Raw genomic sequence first — 24945 nt, forward strand, 5'->3', positions numbered from 1 at the left:
TTCAAATGACTGGAAATAAAGATATGCATTTGTTGGTTACAGATATCTTTAAAAAAAAGGTAGGGGCGTGGATCAGGAAACCAGTCAGTATCTGGTGAGACCATCATTTGCTTTATGCATCTCCTTTGCATAGAGTTGATCAGGCTGTTGATAGTGGGCTTCGGAATGTTGTCCCCCTCCTCTTGAATGGCTGAGCGAAGTTGCTGGATATTGTTGGGAACTGGAACACACTGTCGTACACGTCGATCCAGAGCATCCCAAACATGCTCAACGTGCGAAATGTCTGGTGAGTATGCAGGCCATGGAAGAACTGGGACATTTTCAGCTTCCAGGAATTCTGTACATGCTGACATCTACCTGGTACAGTTGAAACCGGGATTCATCCGTGAAGAGCATACTTCTCTAGCGTGCCAGTGGCCATCAAAGGTGACCATTTGCCCACTGAAATCGTTTATGATGCTGAACTGCAGTCAGGTCAAGCCTCTGGTGAGCCCAACAAGGAGAGGAGAGATGAGCTTCCCTGAGACGGTTTCTGACAGTTTGTGCAGAAATTCTTTGGTTGTGCAAACCCCCAGTTTCATCAGCTGTCCGGGTGGTCTCAGACAATAATGCAGGTGAAGAAGCCGGATGTGGAGGTCCTGGGCTGACTGACGTGGTTACACGTGGTCTGCGGTTGTGAGGCCAGTTGGACGTACTGCCAAATTCTCTAAAACGACATTGGAGGCGGCTTATGGTAGAGAAATGAACATTTCAATTATCAGCTCTGGTGGACGTTCCTGCAGTCACCATGCCAATTGCACACTCCCCCAAAACTTGACACATTTCTGAGTGGCCTTCTATTGTCACCAACACAAGGTTTAATCAGCTCTTTGATATTTATATTATTTTTATTTATTTGACCTTTATTTAACTAGGCAAGTCAGTTAAGAACAAATTCTTATTTGCAATGACGGCCTAGGAACAGTGGGTTCAGGGGCAGGGGCAGAACGACAGACTTGTACCTTGTCAGCTCGGTTACTAGTCCAACACTCTAACCACTAGGCCTCCCTGCCGCCCCACCTGTCAGGTGGATGGATTATCTTGGCCAAGGAGAAATGCTCACTAACAGGGATGTAAACAAATTTATGCACAACATTTGAGATAAATAAGCTTTTTGTGCATTTGGAAAAATTCTGGGATCTTTTATTTCTCATGAAACATGGGTCCAACACTTTACATGTTGCGTTCATATTTTTGTTCAGTATATATGGTATCTTTGCAACTTAATGTAAAGTGTTACCAAATAATAACACACATACCGCCCCTCTTTCAAACTTGTTGCTGTTGCTCTCAGACTTGCTGAGTTTGCGTTCCCCCGTGTCTCCCAGGTCTCCGTAGATGGTGAGAAACACTTTGGCGTCGGTCCCTCCTCCGTACATGTCACCCGTTCTCACAGACACCTTATAGGTGTGAGCTGGAGAACATTAAAGGCAGTCATTAATGTCAATTCAATGTAACAGAACAGGAGGGAGGATATCTCTCATATGACCATGTATAGGAAGCTAGGGACCTACTTTCAAGGGCATCCTCCACCTCCATCTCTGTGTGTTTCAGTTTTCCTTCCTTCAGCAGTTTCTCTGTGATAATATCAGAGGGAACGAGCTCTCTCACCGTCTCCCCATCGTCCTCTGACTTGGCCAACCAGCGCTCACACGGTAAGATGGTCGTCTCCGAACCCTGAGGGAGCAGCCATGTTGGAAGGGTTTTTGATTAGTTTCATGAATTATACTTTGATTATCCGATTCGACTGAATAGATTAACACAATGGGGTAAAGATTACTGTAGGTGATGCTTTTGCTCAAACCTCACTCTTCTGTCATCTCAGAGATGAGAAGCAGAGAGAGTGAACAGGGTGAAGGGGACAACGTTTTTTAAATAAGACATTGCCCATTCATGAGTGAATGAGGACAGGGGAGAAGGAATGAGATGCAGTTCTTCAGTACCTTTCCCTTCCTGAGTAGGCGTCTGATCTCCACTCTGTCAAGGTGCCAGCCAGGGTTGGTCCCGCTGTTGTCGTGACCAATACGGATCTTCTCAATGACATCACCCACATCCTCCAACTACAGGCACATATAGTACCAGTCAAAAGTTTGGACACACCTACTCATTCAAGGGTTTTTCTTTATTTTCACTATTTTCAACATTGTAGAATAATAGTGAAGACATCAAAACTATTAAATAACACATATGGAATAATGTAGTAACCAAAATAGTGTTAAACAAATCAAAAGATATTTCATATCAAAGTAGCCACCCTTTGCCTTGACGACAACTTTGCACATGATTGGCATTATCTCAACCAGCTTCATGAGGTAGTCACCTGGAATGCATTTCAATTAACAGGTTTGCCTTATTAAAAGTTCATGTGGAATTTATTTCCTTCTTAATGCATTTGAGCCAATCAGTGTTGTTTTGACAAGGTAGGAGTGGTATACAGAAGATTACCCTATTTGGTAAAAGACCAAGTCCATATTATGGCAAGAACAGCTCAAATAAGCAAAGAGAAACAGTCCATCATTACTTTAAGACTTTAAGGCCAGTCAATGTGGAACATTTCAATAACTTTTCTTGAAGAAAGTTTCTTCAAGTCCAGCCGCAAAAAAACATCAAGCGCTAACTGGCTCTCATGAGGACCGCCACTGGAAGAGCCAGAGTTACCTCTGCTGCAGAGGATAAGTTCATTAGAGTTACCAGCCTCAGAAATTGCATCCCAAATAAAAAATTCACAGAGTTCAAGTAACAGACATCTCAACATCAACTGTTCAGAGAAAACTAAGTGAATCTGGCCTTCATAGTTGAACTGCTGCAAAGATACCACTACTAAAGGACACCAATAACAATAAGATACTTTCTTGGGCCAAGAAACACGAGCAATGGATGTTAGACCTGGTGGAAATATGTCCTTTGGGCTGATGAGTCCAAATGTGAGATTTTTGGTTCCAACCGTAGTGTCTTTGTGAGAGGCAGAGTAGGTGAACGGATGATCTCCGCATGTGTGGTTCCCACCGTGAAGCATGGAGAAGGATGTGTGATGATGTAGGGGTGCTTTGCTGATGACACTGTCTGTGATTTATTTAGAATTGAAGGCACACTTAACCAGCATGGCTACTGCAGCATTCTGCAGTAATACGCCATCACATCTGGTTTGCGATCAATGGGACTATAATTTGTTTTCCAACAGGACAATGACCCAACACACCTCCAGGCTGTGTAAGGGCTATTTGACCAAGAAGGAGAGTGATGGAGTGCTGCATAAGATGACCTGGCCTTCACAATCACCCAACCTCAACCCAATTGAGATGGTTTGGAATGAGTTGGACTGCAGAGTGAAGGAAAAGCAGCCAACAAGTGCTCAGCTCCTTCAAGACTGTTGAAAAAGCATTCCAGGTGAAGTTGGTTGAGAGAATGCCAAGCGCACGCAAAGCTGTCATCACAGAAAAGGGTGGCTACTTTGAAGAATCTAAAATCTAAAATATATTTTGATTCGTTTAACACTTTTTTGGTTACTACATGATTCCATATGTGTTATTTCATAGTTCTGATGTCTTCACTATTATTCTACAATGTAGAAAATAGTAAAAATAAAGAAAAACCCTTGAATGAGTTGGTGTATCCAAACTTTTGACTGGTACTGGATATCATACAGCACATTAGATTAAATGCCATCCACTTTTACATTTCATTCTGTAGTCTTGGCATATACTGTATGTAAACACTTCTCTTCTCAAATGTAAAAGTATATCATTTGTATAGTTTAAGACAGGAACAGTCATACACACCTCCACGATAAACATATCCTCAGCTCCTCTCTCGAAGAACAGCCTTCTCTCTCGCTTGTTGACACACAGGTGTTTCTGCTGGGTGCAGAGGCCCTTCCAGCCGTAAAGAACTATAAACACGTCTGCATCTGTCCCAGCACCAAACACATCACTTGTGTACATCTTGATCTCATAGGGGACAACTGAAAAGCAAAATTAGATGGTTTGATGTCACTATGACAGATCAGTAGTCACCAACCCCAGTCCTAAAGTGTCACAGCTACAGAGCATAGGGCTTATTCATCTCCTCCTGGTGAACAGAAGATTAGTTGAATATTGTAGGTTAGTTAGTGCTTGGCACTGGAACAACAGGCTGCACACCCAAGCAAACAGTTCTTGACAGCAAAGTACATTGTAAGGATCCTTGGAAAGTGTTGTAAAAACATAGTATCATACTCCATACCTGTTTAAATGTTAAAGAGCATGACTTACATGGCATGTAGAGTTCAGTCTGAAGCTCGTTGGGGTACAGGTCTCTCACTATGGCCCCATCATCCTCTCCATTATCTAGCCAACGGCCACATGGGAAACGGAGTCGCTGGCCCTGAGAGGGGGCGTCGATCTCCACCCAGTCCAGAAACCAACCAGGAGAGCCACCTTGGCACCAGACACAGACACAGTGGTCATGAGATCAGGGGTTTCATAGAATGGGGATGTTTGTATTCTTTTCAACTTTGTTAATTGGTGGAAATGAGTGGAAGGATGAACCCGTGATCTCACCTGAGTTGTCATGGCCGATGCGTAGCTTTTCCAGCTCTCCCAGGTCCACAGCCTCCACAGTGAATTCATCCACCATGCCCTGCTCAAACTTGTTCTTATGGGTCTTACACGCCTTCAGGTTGATTATCCCTGGAATAGACAGTCATGAGTTTAGGGATAGGAATATTAGTAGTTCAAACATGTTTACATTTTGAAATATGAATTTAAATAAGCTATAACCCCCCCCGCCCCCCCCCCCAAAAAAAATGAAGATTAAAAATAATAATATTAACACTGGCCCACATTATAATGCCACTATAATGGAGCTTGTACTGTATTTCATAGCACCTGTATCATCTTTTTCTCCATAAATGATAGCAAAAACATTGGCATCCGTTCCAGCATGTTTCTTCTCTCCTGTCTTTATTTTCAGGGCTAGAGTTGTAGACATAGCTGTAAGAAAACAAGCAAACATAACAAGAGAGCGATCTGTTATTGACTGTTCATAATACTGTTATTAAAGTTATTATAGACACTAATAATATGAATCATCAAAACAACTTTCGTGTTAACCACTGAGGAGTTGTTAACAGCAAAAACACCCACACTGGTCGAGGCTCTTACCTTTCTGCTCAAGCCCCAGGGTAGCTGCACCTGTCCCCTCCTCATCATCATCCCTCTTCATGAAGGCCTCATCCACGGGCACCAGCTCCCTGGCGATCTGTCCATCATCCTCATCCACCGCCAGCCAACGGTTACATGGGAAGTAGTACCTGTGTCAAGACAGATACTTAACATTACTTGCGTAACTCCAGTTCTATGATAGAGTGAGGTGTCTCTTACGGGAATTCGCTTCATAGCTTCATAGCGAATTCCCTACGGAAGAATCCAATCACACAACATCTCTCACAGACAGAGGTCGATTGGCCAATGAGGGCCCCTCTCTGATTATAAGTGGCCACGTGCCCGCCCTCTGGTCATTCTCACTCTCTTCCTTGTGAAGATCACTACACTCTCTAAGCTCTCCTCAGCACGACTTGATCCCTGTCTTGCTGTTTAACTGTTTGAATCTGCTCGGTTGTAGCTAGCATCACATGGCTAGCTACTGAGACTTGTTTAAAGCAAGGCTTAGCTAACCCGGCTAGCTAACCACCACTAGCTCTTCCTATCTGCTCAGACAGTATAATTGTCAGCTTTCTCTCTGGTTAAGTTCAACCTACGTTTACTCTTAGCCTTGACTAGAACGACCGACCACGCTTCACAGCTGGACATTCAAGACAGGCTCTTTGTTCGCCAAAGGACTATGTTGCACAACACTTTTCTTTGGCTAACATTGTGCTAACTAGCTAGGCTATTAACCACGAGGCGTACGCTAGCTAGCTTATGATTTGCCCGAGTACACAACCTTTGTGTTCTTCTCGTGGCAAGGAACCCGCAACCGCTTCACAGGGTGAACCGAGCAGGGCTCCTGCCCCAGCACCCACACACCTGTGTCCATGTGGGGACATGATAGTAGCCAAGGATACACACTCCTCGCGTATCGACTGCTTGGGGATGAACCTGAGTCCTTCGTGCATTGTAGGGAGTGGCCGAGAACCGGCCTCAAATGGAGACTACACAGAGCAGGCCCTCCACGAGACCCCTCACAGCAAGGAGGCGGCCCCACAACCCCAATTCCATCACTTCTGGGCAGAGGTAATGATGGTTTCCCCGCAGACCTTCAGCTGCTGTTTGACGATCTAGCAGCTCGTTTAAGATGAGAAAAATGGCTACAGCATTAGCCGTCTCTTCCCAGACAAGGAAGAAGGGGACGAGGAAGCCCTAGGCTCAAGGCTCTCCAACGCCCTAGCAGAGCATCTTCGCCAGATAAGAAAAACAGGCGTATCGATGTCTACAGGCGGTTAGTGGCCAAGCTCAATATTGTAGTGCCTGTGCCTATGGGGGCAGCGACGCTAAGAGGGACTGTTTTGATGGGAAGAGACGAAGGTTACGTATGTAACCACGGTTATGTGAGCTATATGGATCACTCCAATATATTGGTATCATTCCGCAGCGGAGGGATACATCCAAGGTGAGGATTTACAGATTTACTCCCGTGAAGACCTGTGTCACGGCTGGGGTCCGCCCCTATATATAGACCCCATGGCCGCGACACACGTTCTCAACATAATTTTTGAGGCGCCTCAGCACCGTAGAGGATTTGAGTGATCCATATAGCTCACATAACCGTGGTTACATACGTAACCTTTGTTATGTTTCACTATATTGGATGACTCCGATATATTGTTATATCTGTACCAGATTTAATCGGTGGTAGAGGGACCTGGCCACCCATCGCGGGACCGAGACGCAGGGGCCGTCAATGTGGAAAGGGGATCCCGGCACAGTCCCCGGAAGGGGAGGCAACGCCCAGGACCGCTGAACCAACCACTGAGGGAGGTGCCACATTTACCCGAAAGTACCTAGCAAAGGTGCAAGAGGAAGCCCAGCTGGCCGTAGCACAGAAGTCAGCGCGGGGCACTCCTCTCAGTAGAGCCCAAGACGCAGCCACACCTCGTGTTGAATGTGCCACAACAGATCCCAGCACTGGCCTGCCAGCCAAGCAGTATGCTGTCGTAATTGTGTCCACGATCCAGTGAGAGAGCCTCTGCTTTGATAGCCCAGCCCACAGGGCTCGCTCACCATAGTAGACAAAGAGCTGGCCTGTTGTTCTCACTGACCGTGTCCGCTCCGCATAGGCAGCCAGTGCCCGCACAGGGCACAGCATGCCGGAGGAAGGCCCAGACTCCCCCGCCACTGCCGGGGGGTCGTAAGCAGACAGGATAAAAGGGATGTTCACATGCCTGTCTGACAGAACCTTTGGAAAGAATGAAGGATTGGGTGGAGAGATATACTCCTCCCACCTTCTTCATGGAAGTAATCGCTACCAAGAAAGCCACCTTCATAGAGAGGTGTTTGAGGGAGCAAACCCCCTTCATAAACCTGGAGGTCAAGGGATGGCACCCCAATAAGCCTGTCTATCCATCCAGGTATAGCGGCCAAATACCCTTCAGTGTAGAGGTTGCCAAGCCCTCATCCAAGCGAGACAGCAGGTATTGGAGGACATACTGCACCCCGCATGACTCGGGCACAACCTCAATACCAGTGCACCAAGAGCAGAACAAACGCCAGCGCAACTGGTATGCCACGGTTGTAGCCTGTACCCTCTGCATGGTGTTCATTACGCCCTCCTGTAGTCCTAACATGGACCATTGGTGCCGTTCAGTGGCCGAGCCCACAGACTGAGGCGGTGCGGTCTCGGATGCCACAGAGTTCCCCCGGACTGAAACAGGTCCGGTCGGGTCTCAGGGGCAGTTGCCAAGGTGTCACAGACAACAAGGACAGAAGAAGGCTAAACCAGGGTTGTCTGGGCAACTATGGAGCCACCAGCAGCAGACGATGCTCACCCATCCTGGTCCTGTCCAGCACAGCCTGGATCAGGGGAAAAGGGGGAATGCCTAAAGCTCCAGCCCTGGCCAATCGTGAGCCAGAACATCCAAGCTCAGCGGCCCTGGTGGCTCTAACATGGAGTGTGCATTGTCCAGGGAGGCAAACAGGTCCTCCTGCGCCCTCCCGATCTTGTCCCACAGGTGCTGCACCACCTGGGGATGTAGGCCCCAGCCCCAAGGTGGCGGGCACTCCCTCAAGAGCATATCTGCTGACACATTCAGGATGCCAGGTACGTGCGAGACACTAGATGTCCCTGAGCCCAGAGAAGAAGCTCCCATGCCATAAGTCCACCCTGATGGTTGATGTAAGCCACCACTGTGGTGTTGTCTGATCTCACCAGGACATGTCTTCCCTTCAGATGATGTGCCTGCCGCTCCAAGGGGGTAGCCAACAGCCGCTGGCCGACCTGCCCTTGGTCACACCCCCCCAGTCAATCTGGGAGACGTGTGTGCTGACCAGTTCCCGGCGGCACATCCTCTGCATCTCCACCCCACCTGAGAGAAAGGAGCGACAGAGCCACCTCAACAATGCCCTGAGGCACTGTGAGGTCACCCATAGCTGGCGGTGACGGTGGCGCATTCGGGTGCAACCGGTGGGAGTTGAACCACCGTTGAAGAGGCCGGAGATGGAGAAAGCCCAACAGGTGTTGTCAGGTCAGGGCGGATACCACCCGCCCCTGCCGAAAGTGGTTGATGTGGGTTAGGAGCATGTCTCTGTCTGACAGGACCTGGGTCCTGGTCGGAGCACAAATCAGCCAATCGTCCAGGTAATTGAGGATCATCAAATCCTCTGGACGTGGGAGGTGCCAGGACAGCGTCCATGCATTTTGTGAAAGTACGGGGTGCCAAGGAGAGGCCGAAGGGAAGAACCATTAATTAATAAGCCGTCCCTTTGAAAGTGAATCGGAGGTACTCCCAATGAGCTGGGTGAACAGGAACATGGAAGTACGCAACCCTCAGGTGCAGCGTCACAAACCACCGGTCCCTGGACACGGCCTGCAACACGTGGGCTGGGGACAGCATGTAGAACCTCAGTACCTTCAAGTACCCATCGAGGTTGCGGATGTCCAGAAACGCTTGCAACCCTTCGTCTCTTTTTGGGACCGCAAAATAATTGGAGTAGAGCCCACCTAGCCGTTCTGATGTCTCGATCATGCGGATGGCACCCTTGTCCAGGAGTGAGGAGATCTCCAGCCGCAGGGTTTTCTTCATGGGGTAGGCCACCGTGGTGACACAAAGGCCCCTGAAAGACGGGAGCCGGCACCGGAATTGGAATCGGTACCCCTTGGGCATTGTGGACAACACCCAAGGGGACTCCACACCCTCCTCCCACTTTGCCCTTTGAGACCGGGCGAAGAAGCCGAGGCCGGGGAAGGGTGTGTCAGGGGTCCTGCCGGGGACCGCCTCTCCTCTGGCGCCCCGATGCCATCTGGGCAGGTAGGAAGAGCTAATGGTGGTTAGCTTGACTTGTGTGAGCTAGCTTCAGTAGCTAGCTGTGTGACACTAGCTACAACCAGAGACTAATTCTACTCGAAGCAAAAACTTTCCTTCGGGTCATTACTCATCACAAAGACTAAATCTGTAGAGCTGACGTCCTACATTCAGTAGCGTTTACCTTTACGGCTCACCTGAAAACATTAAGCAGGAAGACATGGATCAAGTGGCGCTCAGGAGAGCATAGAGATCTTCGCAAGTAAGAGAGCGAGAATGACCAGAGGGCGGGCGCGTGGCCACTTATGAGGGAGGGGCTCATTGTCCACTCGACCTGTCTGTCTGTGACAGACGTTGTGTGATTGGATTCTTCTGTATTGAATTAGCTATCGAGCAAATTCCCATAGTGAGACACCAAACTATTATTTGGAAGAGAACTATATTCAGTCACACACTTTGTTGTTGCACACAGATACACTTTATGTTCAACCATGAGAGTGAGTATTCTGTCATATCTAGGATAGTGATAAGATCATTTGTGAGTGTAGCTACAATATGGAATGAACGAGAGGAAGTGACTCCTGTCTGGGTGAATCTCAATAGTTTAAAATAGCCTCCTCTCCTCAGACTATTAGGATGCACCCAAAAGTGACTTACGTGGTGTCATCCTTGGTGTCCACTATCTCCACGCGATCCAGGTACCAAGAGGAGTAAGACGCTGCGTTGTCCTGACGAATGCGTAGCTTCCGCAGGGGGCCCAGCTCAATGGCTGTTATGGTGAACACATCCTCCTGTATGACAACAGCAACATTGACAGAGAGACTTTTGGGGATTCTTTACTCTTGCAACTGATGTGTTTTTGCTACCTAGAACCATAAAGGGATATTCAGCTGTCCTTGTACTGTTTTAGTAAGAAGGGATTTGTAACATGTGATTAGATGATTAGAGGTGCCAAAACAGCAGTCTTGAATAAAAGTCTGTCATCTTCCATAGAAAGAGTCTCAAAACGGTCTCATATTTCCCACATAGCACACTATCTACTCATTTGTTAAATAAGGTCTTATAAAAGTGTGTCACTGATTCATGACAAGAGGTCCCTCTCTAGGCTGATGCAATAAATAAAACACATTGTTTGTGGACGTGTACTTCTCCTTGCTCCAAAGAGCCAAAACTTAAGCTCAATAATTCACTGGTTCACATTTAGTGATTAGTAAACATATACCTACGCTACTTTGAATAAGAGGATGCACGCTATCAGGTTTGTCAATGTAGCGACAGACAGGGTGACAGGTTCAGTGACTTTGGCGACTACTTCCAGCTCTTAGTCACAGATGGCCTAATGGACCTAATGTAATCCTAGAGAAACACTCAGAGCAACAGTCTGCATGGAAGCTCATATTGCTGAATATGTGTTTTGTGTCTAGTGAGGGTCTGATTATTGATTTCCCAAGGGATATGTAAAGCTAATGAGCGCATTGTGGGCATTCCACGTACAAGAGCACTTGCCTGGGTGACAGTTTATTAAAGCAACATTGTAGCATTGCAGAATGCACACAAAGTCAGGTACCCAAGCTACAAGAATACCTGGAATCATGCAGAACTAGGCCAAAGTCCGGTCTCCCCATACCAGCTACAGTATATACTTTGTAGACCAGTGTTTGCTAAGTAAAGCACCGCTTAACTTCAATGGACACATTGTTTTCCTGTAAGACCCATTGTTTTCCTGTAAGACCAATTGGTTTCCTGTAAGTGTTAATTTTCTCCCCATGTAGTGTGACTCCTCTCTCACCTGCCCTGACTCAAATTTATTGAGGTTGCCTGACTTCCTGAGGAGGCGCTCCCCTGTGTCCCCGTTCTCCCCATAAATATTGATGTAGACATTGGCGTCAGTCCCAGCCCCCAGCATGTCCCCGGTGAAGACGCACACTTCATAGGTGTTCTCTGTCAGACAATACATAGGATAGGTAAGTCAGACTTAGTTTGATCCATAAGTTAATGTGTTTGTTTGTGACTGTATTATTTGTCTACTTGCAGCAAAAAAAAATGTATCCTCTTCTCTCCTCTCCCCTCTCCAGTACCTTCCAGCTGGTCTGTATCCTCAGGAAGCAGTTCCACCACCAGCTCCCCGTCCTCCTCCCCCCGGCTCAGCCAGCGCGAGCAGGGGAACACATATGTCTGCACTACCTCCTGCATCACTTCCTCTGTCTCCTCCTCCGCCTCCTGAGAATAGAATAGAGCGTTATTGAGAAAGTCTGATATTACAAAGTACAGGAAACTGAAAAAATATTTGATTTACCTTCTTTTTCTTCTTCTTCTTCTTGTCATCCTTTTTCTTCGCCTTGGTCACCATGCCCATGATTAGGTGTTTAACGTATACCTTCTCTAGGAACCAGCCGGAGCCGATCCCCGCCTCATCATGGCCGATACGCACCTTGAAGATCTTTCCTACGTTGCTGGCTTCTATCTACAGTACAGTTGTCAGGACAGAAGCCAGACTTTGTTACACTGTGGCCTCTCAGAATGTAACTTCTCGTTATCCACCTTCCACCAATATGGCTAGACCTTTATAGCAAAAAAACCTTGCCATGTAACTGCAGGTTTGCTTATCCCGCACACTCTCAGAAAAAAAGGTTAAGAGTTGTTCTTAAGGCTAGGGGGCACTATTTTCATTTTTTGAAAAATAACGTTCCCAAAGTAAACGGGCTATTTCTCAGGACCAGATGCTAGAATATGCATATTTGGCTCCATCCATCTTCCCATCAATTTTAACCATCTTCCCTAACTCTGCTGAAGAAAAGCAGGCCCAAACCATGATGCTGCCACCACCATGTTTGACAGTGGGGATGGTGTGTTCAGCTGTGGTGCTTTTACGCCAAACATAACATTTTGCATTGTTGCCAAAAAGTTCAATTTTGGTTTCATCTGACCAGAGCACCTTCTTCCACATGTTTGGTGTGTCTCCCAGGTGGCTTGTGGCAAACTTTAACCGACACTTTTTATGGATATCTTTAAGAAATGGCTTTCTTGCCACTCTTCCATAAAGGCCAGATTTGTGCAATATACGACTGATTGTTGTCCTATGGACAGAGTCTCCCACCTCAGCTGTAGATCTCTGCCGTTCATCCAGAGTGATCATGGGCCTCTTGGCTGCATCTCTGATCAGTCTTCTCCTTGTATGAGCTGAAAGTTTAGAGGGACGGCCAGGTCTTGGTAGATTTGCAGTGGTCTGATACTCCTTCCATTTCAATATTATCGCTTACACAGTGCTCCTTGGGATGTTTAAAGCTTGGGAAATCTTTTTGTATCCAAATCCGGCTTTAAACTTCTTCACAACAGTATCTCGGACCTGCCTGGTGTGTTACTTGTTCTTCATGATGCTCTCTGCGCTTTTGACAGACCTCTGAGACTATCACAGTGCAGGTGCATTTATACGGAGACTTGATTACACACAGGTGGATTGTATTTATCATCATTAGTCATTTAGGTCATCATTGGATCATTCAGAGATCCTCACTGAACTTCTGGAGAGAGTTTGCTGCACTGAAAGTAAAGGGGCTGAATAATTTTGCACGCCCAATTTTTCAGTTTTTGATTTGTTAAAAAAGTTTGAAATATCCAATAAATGTCGTTCCACTTCATGATTGTGTCCCACTTGTTGTTGATTCTTCACAAAAAAATACAGTTTTATATCTTTATGTTTGAAGCCTGAAATGTGGCAAAAGGTCGCAAAGTTCAAGGGGGCCGAATACTTTCGCAAGGCACTGTAGCTCGAGACCTCTAGTGCGCCTCCAAAGCCCAGTGTATCCGGTGCCTCTGCCAAGGACAGGGCCTCCTGTATGTCTCTCCAGCCTGGTGAGTCCTGTGCCTGCGCCCAGAACTAATCCTCTTGTAAGTCTCCCCAGCCTTGTGAGCCCTGTGGCAGCTCCACATACCAGACTGCCCATACGTCTCCTCCCTCCAGTGATGATCCATGGCAAGAAGCATCCAGTGATGATCCATGGCACGAAGCCTCCAGTGATGATCCATGGCACGAAGCCTCCAGTGATGATCCATGGCACGAAGCCTCCAGTGATGATCCATGGCACGAAGCCTCCAGTGAGGAGTCATGGCACAAAGTCTCCAGTGAGGAGTCATGGCACGAAGCCTCCAGTGAGGAGTCATGGCACGAAGCCTCCAGTGAGGAGTCATGGCACGAAGCCTCCAGCGAGGAGTCATGGCACGGAGCCTCCAGCGAGGAGTCATGGCACGGAGCCTCCAGCGAGGAGTCATGGCACAGAGCCTCCAGCAACGACGGTCTCCAGTCCGGAGCCTCCAGAAACGACGGTGCCCAGTTCGGGGCCCCCAGCAACGAGGGTGCCCAGTCCGGGGTCGGTGGCAAGGGTCCCTGCACCAGAGGCGCCACCAAAGTGGGGGGAGCTAGAGGCGGAGGGGGTCTACATCCCGCACCAGAGCCGCCGCCATAAAGAAGGCCCACCCAGATCAAGTCTATGTTCCACAAAAGCCACCCTCAATGGTACGCAGCCAGACAGTCCATCCGTCTAGACCCAAAGGGTAAGTCTCTAAAGAGTCAGGTTTTGCGGCCGGAGTCCGCACCTTTGGAGGGAGGGGGAAGGGGGGGGGGTGTACAGTCACGCCCTGGCCAAAGAGGGTTTTATTCTCTATTTTCTATTTTGGTTAGGCCCGGGTGTGACTAGGGTGGGCATTCTAGTTTCTTTATTTCTGTTTTCTATTTTGTGTTCGGGCCAGGTGTGGTTCTCAATCAGAGGCAGCTGTCTATCGTTGTCTCTGATTGAGAATCATACTTGGGCAGCTTTTTCCCACCTGTGTTGCGGGTAGTTTTCTGTTTTGTGTTGCTGCACCTGACAGAACTGGTCGTTGTCATTTTTTGCTCTGTTATTTTGTTCTAGTGTTCAGATTTTAATAAACATCATGAACACGTACCGCGCTTTGGTCCACTCCCTCTTCTTCAGATGAGCGTTACATCAATACCATCAAGAGGTGAAGGTACACAAAATAAGTTTGTACCCTGGGAAACAGTAGTGTACCTTCACAGTGCGTTGGGAGTGTGATGATTGTAGCTTTTATATTCAAATGTTTGGATACACAAATGTACCATTATACTATTTTTTTTGCACATGTACCCTAAAATGTACCGAACAGTACCATGTGAGATCATACTAGTAATGGGGGAAAAAATCTAAACAGCTACATATCAGGATATTATTTGACGATATATCAGATCGTTTTGACAATATCACAATATAATTTTTACGCTAGTTGGCTGTACCTGCACCAAAACTCCAAGATTTTTCCTACATAGCTTGTTCTCCATCTTTCTAAATAGAGAACCAATTTGTTTTCAGCGCTTTCATTTCCATGACTGATCAAAACTAGTTTTCTCATGGCTCTCTCTTATCCCTCTGCAGCAGACATATGGTGAGCAATGTTTGGACCATGAAATCGCAATAAAATCACAGTATTGAAACGCAAATATATATTGTATCATGATAATATTGTATCGTGAGGTCCCTGGCAATTCCCAGCCCTAGATCATATGTGTACCTCTGAAGGTACAATGTATGTATTTTTACCTTTTGTATCCCAGGGAACAATACCGTACCCTTTTTTCTAAGAGTGTACCCTGATCCCTGTCAGACTATAATATTTAATACTATCCCCGGTGAAGACACACACTTCATTGGTGTTATTCATATTTTCAAACCATATTAATGTGTCTATAACGATATTGTATGCTATTGAATAATGTCAGTTTGTCTCAAATAGTTTCTCAGAAAAAAAGTATTGACATGAAATATGACAATAATGACCTTGAATATCTCAGTAGTTGCTCTCTCATAGTTGTTGGACCTGCTGGCCAGATTGATGACCTCTGTCTTGCCCTTACCACCGTAGATCTGGATGAAAACGTTAGCGTTGGTTCCAGCAAAACTCACATCACCTGTCACCACTGTTATCTCATAGTTTATCACTGCAAAACAAGATGAAACAAAATAATGATATTACAGAAGAACACAACTATATATATATATCCAAAGATTGTGATTGAGGCACATAGAGGCAAAAAAATATATATATTGGGCCTCTATGCGCCCCAATCAAAATCTTTGGATATAAGTTAGTTCAATTTTCCATATCTGTGTGGATAGCCTGAGAGATTGATTGGATTCCCTGTACAGTATATAAAAAAAAATAAAGCAGTAAACATCTATAGGTGTGTGTCTGTTTATAATTAATTGGGTGTGTATGAGGGTGTATTGTAATAGGTGTGTTTACATTGTTTAATGTCCAGGATCTCGCTAGGGTAGATCACCACCTCGGTCTTGCCGTCTGCCTCGTCCTTACAGAGCCAGCGGTGGCTGGGGAACATGTACTGACTCCCACTGGTCGGCACCATGATCTGGACACTGTCCAGGAACCAACCAGCATTCATCCCCTCGTTGTTGTGGCCAATCATCAGACGGCTGATCTGGTGTACAAAAAAAAAAACATTTATTTTTCTACTCATATTCACCAAATATTCAATTTTGTATGCATCTCAGGTTAACATCAATACATGATTTTAATGAAAGTCTGACTTATGTGCATGTATCTTAAGGATTCAGTCTTGTATGAATAAGGTATACAATGCTTGTGTATATATATCTTTCATTTTGGAGAGATTACACTTTGGCAGAAATAAAGGCATCGCCTCTAGGCTTGGCGACATACCGTTTATACCGTATATCGAGGGTATGGTTTTCAACACCTTAAAAATAAATGTTATCTAAATAAATAATATTCTTCTCAGGGTTCCAGCTATGCATTTGGTTTGCTAACTTGCTAGCTAAGTGGCTAGATGTCAAGATCAAGCTTCTTGGTTACAGCAGAGCTATTCAATCCCCTCCTGGATCAAGATCCCCGTTTCCTTCAATTTTTGTTTTTGGGAGGAGGGGTAGCGGCCCTTGTGTGCACATTCGTTAATACCGTATACCCCAGTATGGTACAGAAACAGTATATCTGGATACCGTCCAACTCTAATAGCCTCTAACACTAAAACCAAGAATTCTACTGTTACTGTACCTGTCCAATGTCAAACGTCTCCACAGTGAACACATCCACCCGGCCCACCTCAAAGTAGTTGCGCAGGTTGTTGTCAGAGACCACCAGCATCATCTTACTGGTGTCTCCCTTCTCCCCATACAGCTTCGCAAAAACGGTGGAGTTCGAGCTGCCTCCACTGACGCTGCCTGTCTTCACCGACACATGATAGCTAACATCTGAAAGGCAGAACTACAAGTTGTAGTTCAGGTGTGTTTATTCACTCACGTGGCGGTGAAACAAATGTAGTAAATACAGTAATGTGGTCTCCGTACGACAACTTCAACAAAGTTCTCAGTGAGTTGACAGCTCTCGTGTGGCTCAGCTAGTAGAGCATGGCGCTTGCAAAAACAGTGTTGTGGGTTCAATTCCCACAGGGAAAAAAAGACAAAAGTGTATGCACTCACCATTGTAAGTCGCTTTGGATAAAAGTGCCTGCTAAATGACAAAATATGAATATATTTTCCCACAAACACTTACTGTAAAGACGCTGGCCGTCTGAAAATGGCACCAACTCCCGAACAATCTGTCCGTCATCCTCATTCCGATCTAGCCACCTGAGATGGTAAAGGAAAACATGGCCGTCTTAACTCTTACCCAAATTACCTGCTGTTATCGCAACCTGACCCTATTCTCTGATCACCTGGCACCTATTCAATCATATTCCCCAAGGTCATAGATGTTACATACATTCCATACCTGTCCTAGGAGATACCTGGCTAAGTCATCTGTTCCACAAACTTCCTGTTCCATGTCTCACCTGCCGCAGGGGAACTCTACAACCTGAGACTCAGCCTGTCCCTCTTCCCTGACCATCACTTTCTCCAAGTACCAGCCACAACCTCCGCCCCGTCCGTTGTGCCCGATACGCACACGCCGCACCTGCCCGATTGACACCGCCTCAATAATGAACTCATCCATCTGAATCAGAGAGTGAGAGATAGAGAGATCTATGAGGAAGACATTTATGTAAACTGTCTTGGTGAATCGATTACAGCTAAGGTATGTGGAAAATCCTGTTAATTTATCATTTGAGTAAACAGCCTATAGTGCAATCCTTAGATATGTTCCAAGAGGCCTAGAGTGGGTCTCCTGGACTCACGTTGCCTTTCTCAAACTTGTTGACGTTGTTTTTGCAGTTGACCAGCGTACGTTCGCCTGTGTCCCCCAGGTCACCAATCAGATTGAGGAAGACAGTGGCGTCCGTCCCGCTGCCGCCAAACTTCCCCGTGCACACAGTCACACGGTACTTTATCACTACAACAACACAACAGCATTCACTTAACAACGCTAGTATGTTTGCATAGGGTGAAACAATGCAGTAGATGATCCTTTGTGACCTTACAGGGCAGGGGTTCAGCAATCAGGTCTCCAGTGGCAGGCAGCTCTCTAACTAACTCGTTGTCATCCTCGTTAGTATCCAGCCAGCGCTCACAGGGGAACTTAAACTTCTCCTTTGTCAAAGTTTTCATCAGAGATGCCTGCGGAAACACCAAGAGAGTCAACAGGGCAAATCTCTTATCACATCTGCTCTTGCCAAATGTAGTGCATTATATAGGGTGTGAGACCTCAAGCTTATTTGTGGATGTTTTTTCTTAATGTTTTCATTTGCTCACCTTACTCAAATGCCACCCTGCAAAAGGGCTTCTCTTTTCATGCCAGATGCGACATTTTGTAAGCTTCCCCAAGTCAGGTAGCTCAACCTGTGTGTTGAATAACAAGAACAGTACACATCCATCGTTACTCAGGAATTAATCTGAGTAACGATTAATCAGTATGTCTGTCTGTCTGTCTGTCTTTCTGCCATTCTGTCGGTCTGTCCTTCTGCCTGCCTGTCATTCTGTCTGTCTGTCTTTTTAGTCCACCCATCTGTCAGTCCATCCATCTATCCTGAATACATCATACACACCATGAACTTATCCAGCTGGCCCTGTTCAAAGTTGTCTGCTTTGTTGTCCAGTCTCATCTCGTCTGACTTGCCCTTCTCCCCATAGATCTGGAAGTAAACGGATGCGTCTGTTCCTGCGCCAGGGAGATCTGACGTCCAGATCCACAGAGACCAGGGGTGCTCTGAAGAGGACCAGACAAACTGAGAAGTATTCTCCAAACTCAACAGACACACACTCTGGAAAAACACCTCAAACCACAGATACAGATTATATAGAATTTGTTTAGCAAACTCAGTTTGAGAGTCAGAATTTTAACGGTTTCTATGTTAGAAACAAAAGTTATACGATGTTTACATTCCACTGATATGAGAATGGAAATTGGAACTCTGTACATTTGCGGCCCTGGAGCACCCTACTCAGATTCTCCGAGACATACAGTACCATAAGCAGCGTTTTTTTCTATCTATTACACATGGAATGGGATAAAATGTTTAAGAATAGCTAGGCGAGAGAATTAAAGATATTACATCCGAGAGGTAATGAGAATTCAAGTAATGTGGCTTACTCTTCTGTTTCCTCTGCCTTAGTGAGACCATCTCATAGAGCTCTCTCTCTATCAGTCCGTCACCTTCACTCTCATCCAGCCATTTACTGCAAGGGAAGGTCTGCTCGATCCCTGTGAACGGGCAGAACACCACTATCTGGAACATAAACACGCACAAGAGACTCACTGTCATATGTTGACTGGAAATAGATTGGGATGTTAAACATATAAGGAAGTAATTTATTTATATTAGTGTGTGTGTGTGCGTGTGTATGTGTGTACTCGCACCTTCTCGCAGTACCAGCCAGCGCTGACTCCTCCATTGTCGTGGCCGATGGTGACTCGGCTGAGGGGGCTGAGCAGGGCAGATATCTCCACGTTAAAGATGTCCGTCAGACCACGCTCAAACTTACCCCCCTGCAGGAAGATCTGTGGAAGAGACCGTGTACAATCACTATACAGACAAACACCACGTTGCTTTCACCTATGACTTCTAATGAATATGAATGACGAAAAGGAGGGAAGTAGCCACGTTGGACTAGGGAAATGCAATTCATTCTAAAATGACATGCTACTTGATGTATGACTGTACCTTGCCGCTGTTCTTCAGGCCCTTGGTGCCGTGCATCAGCATGTGGAGGTTGGAGTTGGTGCCAGCTCCTCGGACCTTCCCTGTCACCACCTGGACGTGGTACACAATACCTGGCGGGTACAGTTACGTGTCAGCTAATCAGACACTCTGCCAACTCATGTCACTGCTTCAGAACACCCACTCAGAGATGACTGAACAGGAAAACCAAATCAAAACATTGATAGTGTGGAAAATAGAATGAATGTCAGGAGGGTCTGAGATATTGTACATTTACTGTTCGTTTCCTTTTTGAAATAATCAATCATTGCAGATGTCACTGCACTAAATATGGAGACAACTGCACTGTGAATGTCTACATGCACCTCCTATAGCCAGAGGAATTTGCATATGATACTTTATTTTTCGTTGTTGCTGCTCAGCCCCCTTTTACTTACTTGTTACTTAAACTAAACGAATACTGAATATACTGTAATGTAATAGTGTAATGTGTCTTTTTGCTGTTTCGGGGGTCATATACAGTGTTGTCTGGTCTTTCCCCACCTGTGGGCTCACTGCCTCCAACTAGGATGTCCCTCTGAATCTTCCCATCATCCTCATCGATGGCGAACCAGCGGTTGATGGGGAACTCATACAGAGACTTGTTTCCCATGTCATCCAGGAGCACCTGCAGGGACAGGACCAGGGGCAATATGCAGTTTGTGTTCAAGCTCCTTTCCTGGCCTCCCTCGCGTCTGCCAAGGGGTCTAACCCTATTGGCACAGTGTCTGTAACTGCATGATTCCTGGTTCAAAGCCCATCCTGGTTACCCCTGGTCAAAACCTTTACACTTGACAAATGTCCTTCTGGGAAGGAGGAGGATAAACAAGCACCTACATCAACCCTCCATTTTAGCAGTCAACAGGGTGACACATTCATGGGTCTGAATTCAGGATATAAACAGGACCATACATTAAAAGAACACATTTTCAAGGTGCAAGTTATGGTTTCTTGAATTAGCCCTGAATAAAATCATGTCTATCTTGGTGATCTTTGGTGTCAGTGTGTGGCAATCACCATCACATCTACAGACTGTCCCTCTACTGGAAATATAATCCCTTAATGAGGCCTGGTGTTCCTTTACTACAGGTTGGGTAGGATGTCCCTCTGGCGTGTGTGTGTGTGTGTGTGTGTGTGTGTGTGTGTGTGTGTGTGTGTGTGTGTGTGTGTGTGTGTGTGTGTGTGTGTGTGAACTCATCTCATGGTTCCACACTGTAACTGGAATGTGTTGGAGGTGATGGGACACCAGTCTCAGATGAGAGGACAGGGAGGGGAGGAGAGGAGAGGAGGAGATGAGGATCACATGTCTTATTTACCTCTCCAGAAACAACAGGGGCTCACATACAGTAAAACATAGAATAGGGCAGGATATGGAATGATATGAATGGATTGTTCCTTCATCTTGCATTTCAGCAGCCTCCGTCTAAAACAAACATTGTCTTAACAGTTCAGGCAACCAGATATGGGTTCAAATACATATGTATTTAATTATTTGTTATTTCAAATAATGATTCTGTGTATTTTTACATTGGGATGTATTCATAAAATAAGCATTGAATGCAAGGGAAGCCATTGAGCATTTGGCCTCCCTTAATAAAAACAAATATAATATAATAGCCAATCAGCGTTGAGCTAAACTGAGTGAGCTCAACTGTGTATGGTCCCAGCGCACCAAAAGAAAGTGTCATGGGAAGCCAGTTTGGATTTGGCTTCACTCCTAGAATCAATTTGAATTGTTGCATCTCGTTGTGTTCTTGTCCTTCAGTGGCTAGCCAGCTAGCTAGCTAAAATTGACCCTTTCCTAAATTAGCCATGGATGGAGACAGGGATTTGAACTTGTGGTTTTAATTAATTCTCCATACTTGTGAATGATTATAGTGGTTATTCTGATACAACCATAAAATAAATTGTGCCCCTGAACTGAGAGGATGGAAGTTCACTATGTAGCTAGATGTAGAAGGTTAATGTTAACTAGCTAACGTTGCCCATGGAAGGAAGTTAGGCTAGTGAGCAAGCATTTTAGCCAGGTAGTAAATAAAAGCATGTACTATATGACAGTCATAGACTGTTTCTTCAAATTGAAAGAGAGGAGGATGGCATTGGCATTTCTCTACAAGCAGGGTGAGTCAACATGATTTTTCTACTTGCAGGAAAGCACACACACAAATTATTATTATTTCATTTTTTTTTAACTAGGCAAGTCAGTTAAGAACAAATTCTTATTTTCAATGGCAGCCTAGGAACAGTGGGTTAACTGCCCGTTCAGGGGCAGAACGACAGATTTGTACCTTGTCAGCTTGGGGATTTGAACTTGCAACCTTTCGGTTACTAGCCCAACACTCTAACCACTAGGCTACCCTGCCGCCCCTGCCGAACCATGGACAGCCAAATCATATTTAGCTTACGTTGATTGGACTAAATTGTTTTTTGGTATCTTTTAGTTGTCACTGTATTAGACTAAGTATAGGTGATTTGATGATGTTGAAATGTTGAAGTTGAAATGGTGCTGGAATAGTGTAGCAGCTCTGAGCTCTCAACTTTGAGACTTACAATAACTCTCCATGGTTCTAAATCAATAGCTTAGTAGTCTGAAAATGTTGGAAACATTAACTTTCTTGACCATGCTGTAGGTCATGTGACTGTTTGTTACGTGCAAAATGCTTTGTGGACTTCACCGGACAGTGGTTGCTCTCCGGTTTTGTGATAAAACAAAGGTGTGGTTGAATTTATTCTGCCACTGTGTCTTATTGTCTTGGTCTTAGGCCTATATCATGTTCGCAAGGCATATCAACTAATAGGTTATAGAGCAAACAATGCAATTATCACAACACATAGGTTGCAATATGGCTTTTTTCCCCTGGCTTAGCTTCCCCAGTGATACTGGTATTTGAGTATGTTCAAATACACAGCCCAATACAAGTATTTCAGTTGAGTATTTGAATGGTTATCTTTTTAAACCAAATAGTTGACCAAATTGTATTAAAAACTACCTGGGTTAAATGCATGGGAGTGTATTTGAGTTAGTGTATTTTTTCCATATGTATTTCCAAATACATTTCAATATTCAACTACTTGGTTTTTTTCTTCAAATAAAGGTTATCTGAATACTTGTTTTGAAATGTATTGAAAATTTGTTAAAATACCTGAAATAGTATTTGAACCCAGGTCTGCTGGCAACATTGGTTCCTTCATTTTATGAGTTTATATCCTAATGAGCCTCCAGATTAAAACTGTTCATATAGCCATAGCATAGACTTGCTTTAACTGCACTGTACCTTGTCCACAAACCATCCAGCGGAAGAGCCTTTGTTGTTGTGACCCAGGGTAATCTTCCTAATTTTGCCGAGGTGGGGAGCTTCTAAAGTGAACTTGTCCTCCGTGCCTTTCTCAAAGTTATCCTTCTTATTGTCCAACCGCCTCTCACCTATGAAAAGGGTCAGATGTAACACACAGAGCATGTTTGAGTACTATGGGCCAGAATCCTAAACTGTAAATCAGTAACCTACAAGATATCACATTTTAGTTTCTCAATCACTCATAACTAACCATTAAAATGACCTATTGTCTGGAATGAAACTCACCGGTGTCACCAAACTCTCCAAAGATGTTGATGAAGACATCAGCATCCGTACCACTGCCTTTTACATCTGCTGTGAACACGCTCACTACATACTTATTATCTACCAGAGAAAAACACACGTTTGATTAACCATAATAGAACTAAATCAGATTGTAACTGGTTTTACACATATTATGCAAAAATCTCAGCCAAGAACCTTCCACAGGCTGCATCCAACACAATCAAATCCAAGATGGCGGACATGGTACCTACATTTGGGCAAGTCCATGGGGTCGAGGCTGCCCAGCAGATCCCTGACAAACAGGTTGTCCCCCTCCACCTTACTGAGCCAGTTATTACAGGTGAAGTAGAACCTCATGTGAGGTCTTGTAATATCAGTCACCACCACTCTGTCCAAGAACCAGCTGGCATTCAGACCTGTGTTATCATGCTCTATCCTACAGGAGACATATCAATCAATCAATCAATAAATTAACCAAACAAACATACAGTGCCTTGCGAAAGTATTCGGCCCCCTTGAACTTTGCGACCTTTTGCCACATTTCAGGCTTCAAACATAAAGATATAAAACTGTATTTTTTTGTGAAGAATCAACAACAAGTGGGACACAATCATGAAGTGGAACGACATTTATTGGATATTTCAAACTTTTTTAACAAATCAAAAACTGAAAAATTGGGCGTGCAAAATTATTCAGCCCCCTTAAGTTAATACTTTGTAGCGCCACCTTTTGCTGCGATTACAGCTGTAAGTCGCTTGGGGTATGTCTCTATCAGTTTTGCACATCAAGAGACTGACATTTTTTCACATTCCTCCTTGCAAAACAGCTCGAGCTCAGTGAGGTTGGATGGAGAGCATTTGTGAACAGCAGTTTTCAGTTCTTTCCACAGATTCTCGAATGGATTCAGGTCTGGACTTTGACTTGGCCATTCTAACACCTGGATATGTTTATTTTTGAACCATTCCATTGTAGATTTTGCTTTATGTTTTGGATCATTGTCTTGTTGGAAGACAAATCTCCGTCCCAGTCTCAGGTCTTTTGCAGACTCCATCAGGTTTTCTTCCAGAATGGTCCTGTATTTGGCTCCATCCATCTTCCCATCAATTTTAACCATCTTCCCTGTCCCTGCTGAAGAAAAGCAGGCCCAAACCATGATGCTGCCACCACCATGTTTGACAGTGGGGATGGTGTGTTCAGCTGTGTTGCTTTTACGCCAAACATAACGTTTTGCATTGTTGCCAAAAAGTTCAATTTTGGTTTCATCTGACCAGAGCACCTTCTTCCACATGTTTGGTGTGTCTCCCAGGTGTCTTGTGGCAAACTTTAAACGCCACTTTTTATGGATATCTTTAAGAAATGGCTTTCTTCTTGCCACTCTTCCATAAAGGCCAGATTTGTGCAATATACGACTGATTGTTGTCCTATGGAGAGAGTCTCCCACCTCAGCTGTAGATCTCTGCAGTTCATCCAGAGTGATCATGGGCCTCTTGGCTGCATCTCTGATCAGTCTTCTCCTTGTATGAGCTGAAAGTTTAGAGGGACGGCCAGGTCTTGGTAGATTTGCAGTGGTCTGATACTCCTTCCATTTCAATATTATCGCTTGCACAGTGCTCCTTGGGATGTTTAAAGCTTGGGAAATATTTTTGTATCCAAATCCGGCTTTAAACTTCTTCACAACAGTATCTCGGACCTGCCTGGTGTGTTACTTGTTCTTCATGATGCTCTCTGCG

General features: G+C 45.2%; 1 protein-coding gene across 2 annotated transcripts in view; it reads right to left on the bottom strand.

The window, feature by feature from the left end:
- The window catches only part of LOC110525948 (lipoxygenase homology domain-containing protein 1), a 40856-nt gene that overhangs the window by 9064 nt on the left and 6847 nt on the right, over positions 1-24945 (bottom strand). The window contains exons 5-32 of one of the 2 annotated variants that reach the window (XM_090237926.1): positions 23467-23651; positions 23216-23314; positions 22910-23058; positions 20139-20262; positions 19599-19708; positions 19295-19435; positions 19028-19163; positions 18483-18643; positions 18190-18276; positions 17919-18054; positions 17676-17830; positions 17334-17494; positions 17054-17130; positions 16556-16752; positions 15770-15962; positions 15304-15464; positions 11772-11939; positions 11554-11695; positions 11265-11416; positions 10133-10266; positions 5181-5329; positions 4905-5009; positions 4578-4706; positions 4290-4454; positions 3819-4000; positions 1983-2099; positions 1554-1716; positions 1299-1453 (exon numbers count right to left, since the gene is read on the bottom strand). In XM_090237926.1, coding sequence (XP_090094052.1) covers positions 1299-1453; positions 1554-1716; positions 1983-2099; positions 3819-4000; positions 4290-4454; positions 4578-4706; positions 4905-5009; positions 5181-5329; positions 10133-10266; positions 11265-11416; positions 11554-11695; positions 11772-11939; positions 15304-15464; positions 15770-15962; positions 16556-16752; positions 17054-17130; positions 17334-17494; positions 17676-17830; positions 17919-18054; positions 18190-18276; positions 18483-18643; positions 19028-19163; positions 19295-19435; positions 19599-19708; positions 20139-20262; positions 22910-23058; positions 23216-23314; positions 23467-23651 — 4033 coding nt within the window. Of the gene's footprint in view, positions 1-1298; positions 1454-1553; positions 1717-1982; positions 2100-3818; positions 4001-4289; positions 4455-4577; positions 4707-4904; positions 5010-5180; positions 5330-10132; positions 10267-11264; positions 11417-11553; positions 11712-11771; positions 11940-15303; positions 15465-15769; positions 15963-16555; positions 16753-17053; positions 17131-17333; positions 17495-17675; positions 17831-17918; positions 18055-18189; positions 18277-18482; positions 18644-19027; positions 19164-19294; positions 19436-19598; positions 19709-20138; positions 20263-22909; positions 23059-23215; positions 23315-23466; positions 23652-24945 lie in introns of those variants that run through there. The other variant, XM_036980101.2, reaches the window with a different exon arrangement.

This window comes from Oncorhynchus mykiss, chromosome 6 (assembly GCF_057628025.1).
Source record: "Oncorhynchus mykiss isolate SJ-2025 chromosome 6, ASM5762802v1, whole genome shotgun sequence".
NCBI classification, from domain to species: domain Eukaryota; kingdom Metazoa; phylum Chordata; class Actinopteri; order Salmoniformes; family Salmonidae; genus Oncorhynchus; species Oncorhynchus mykiss.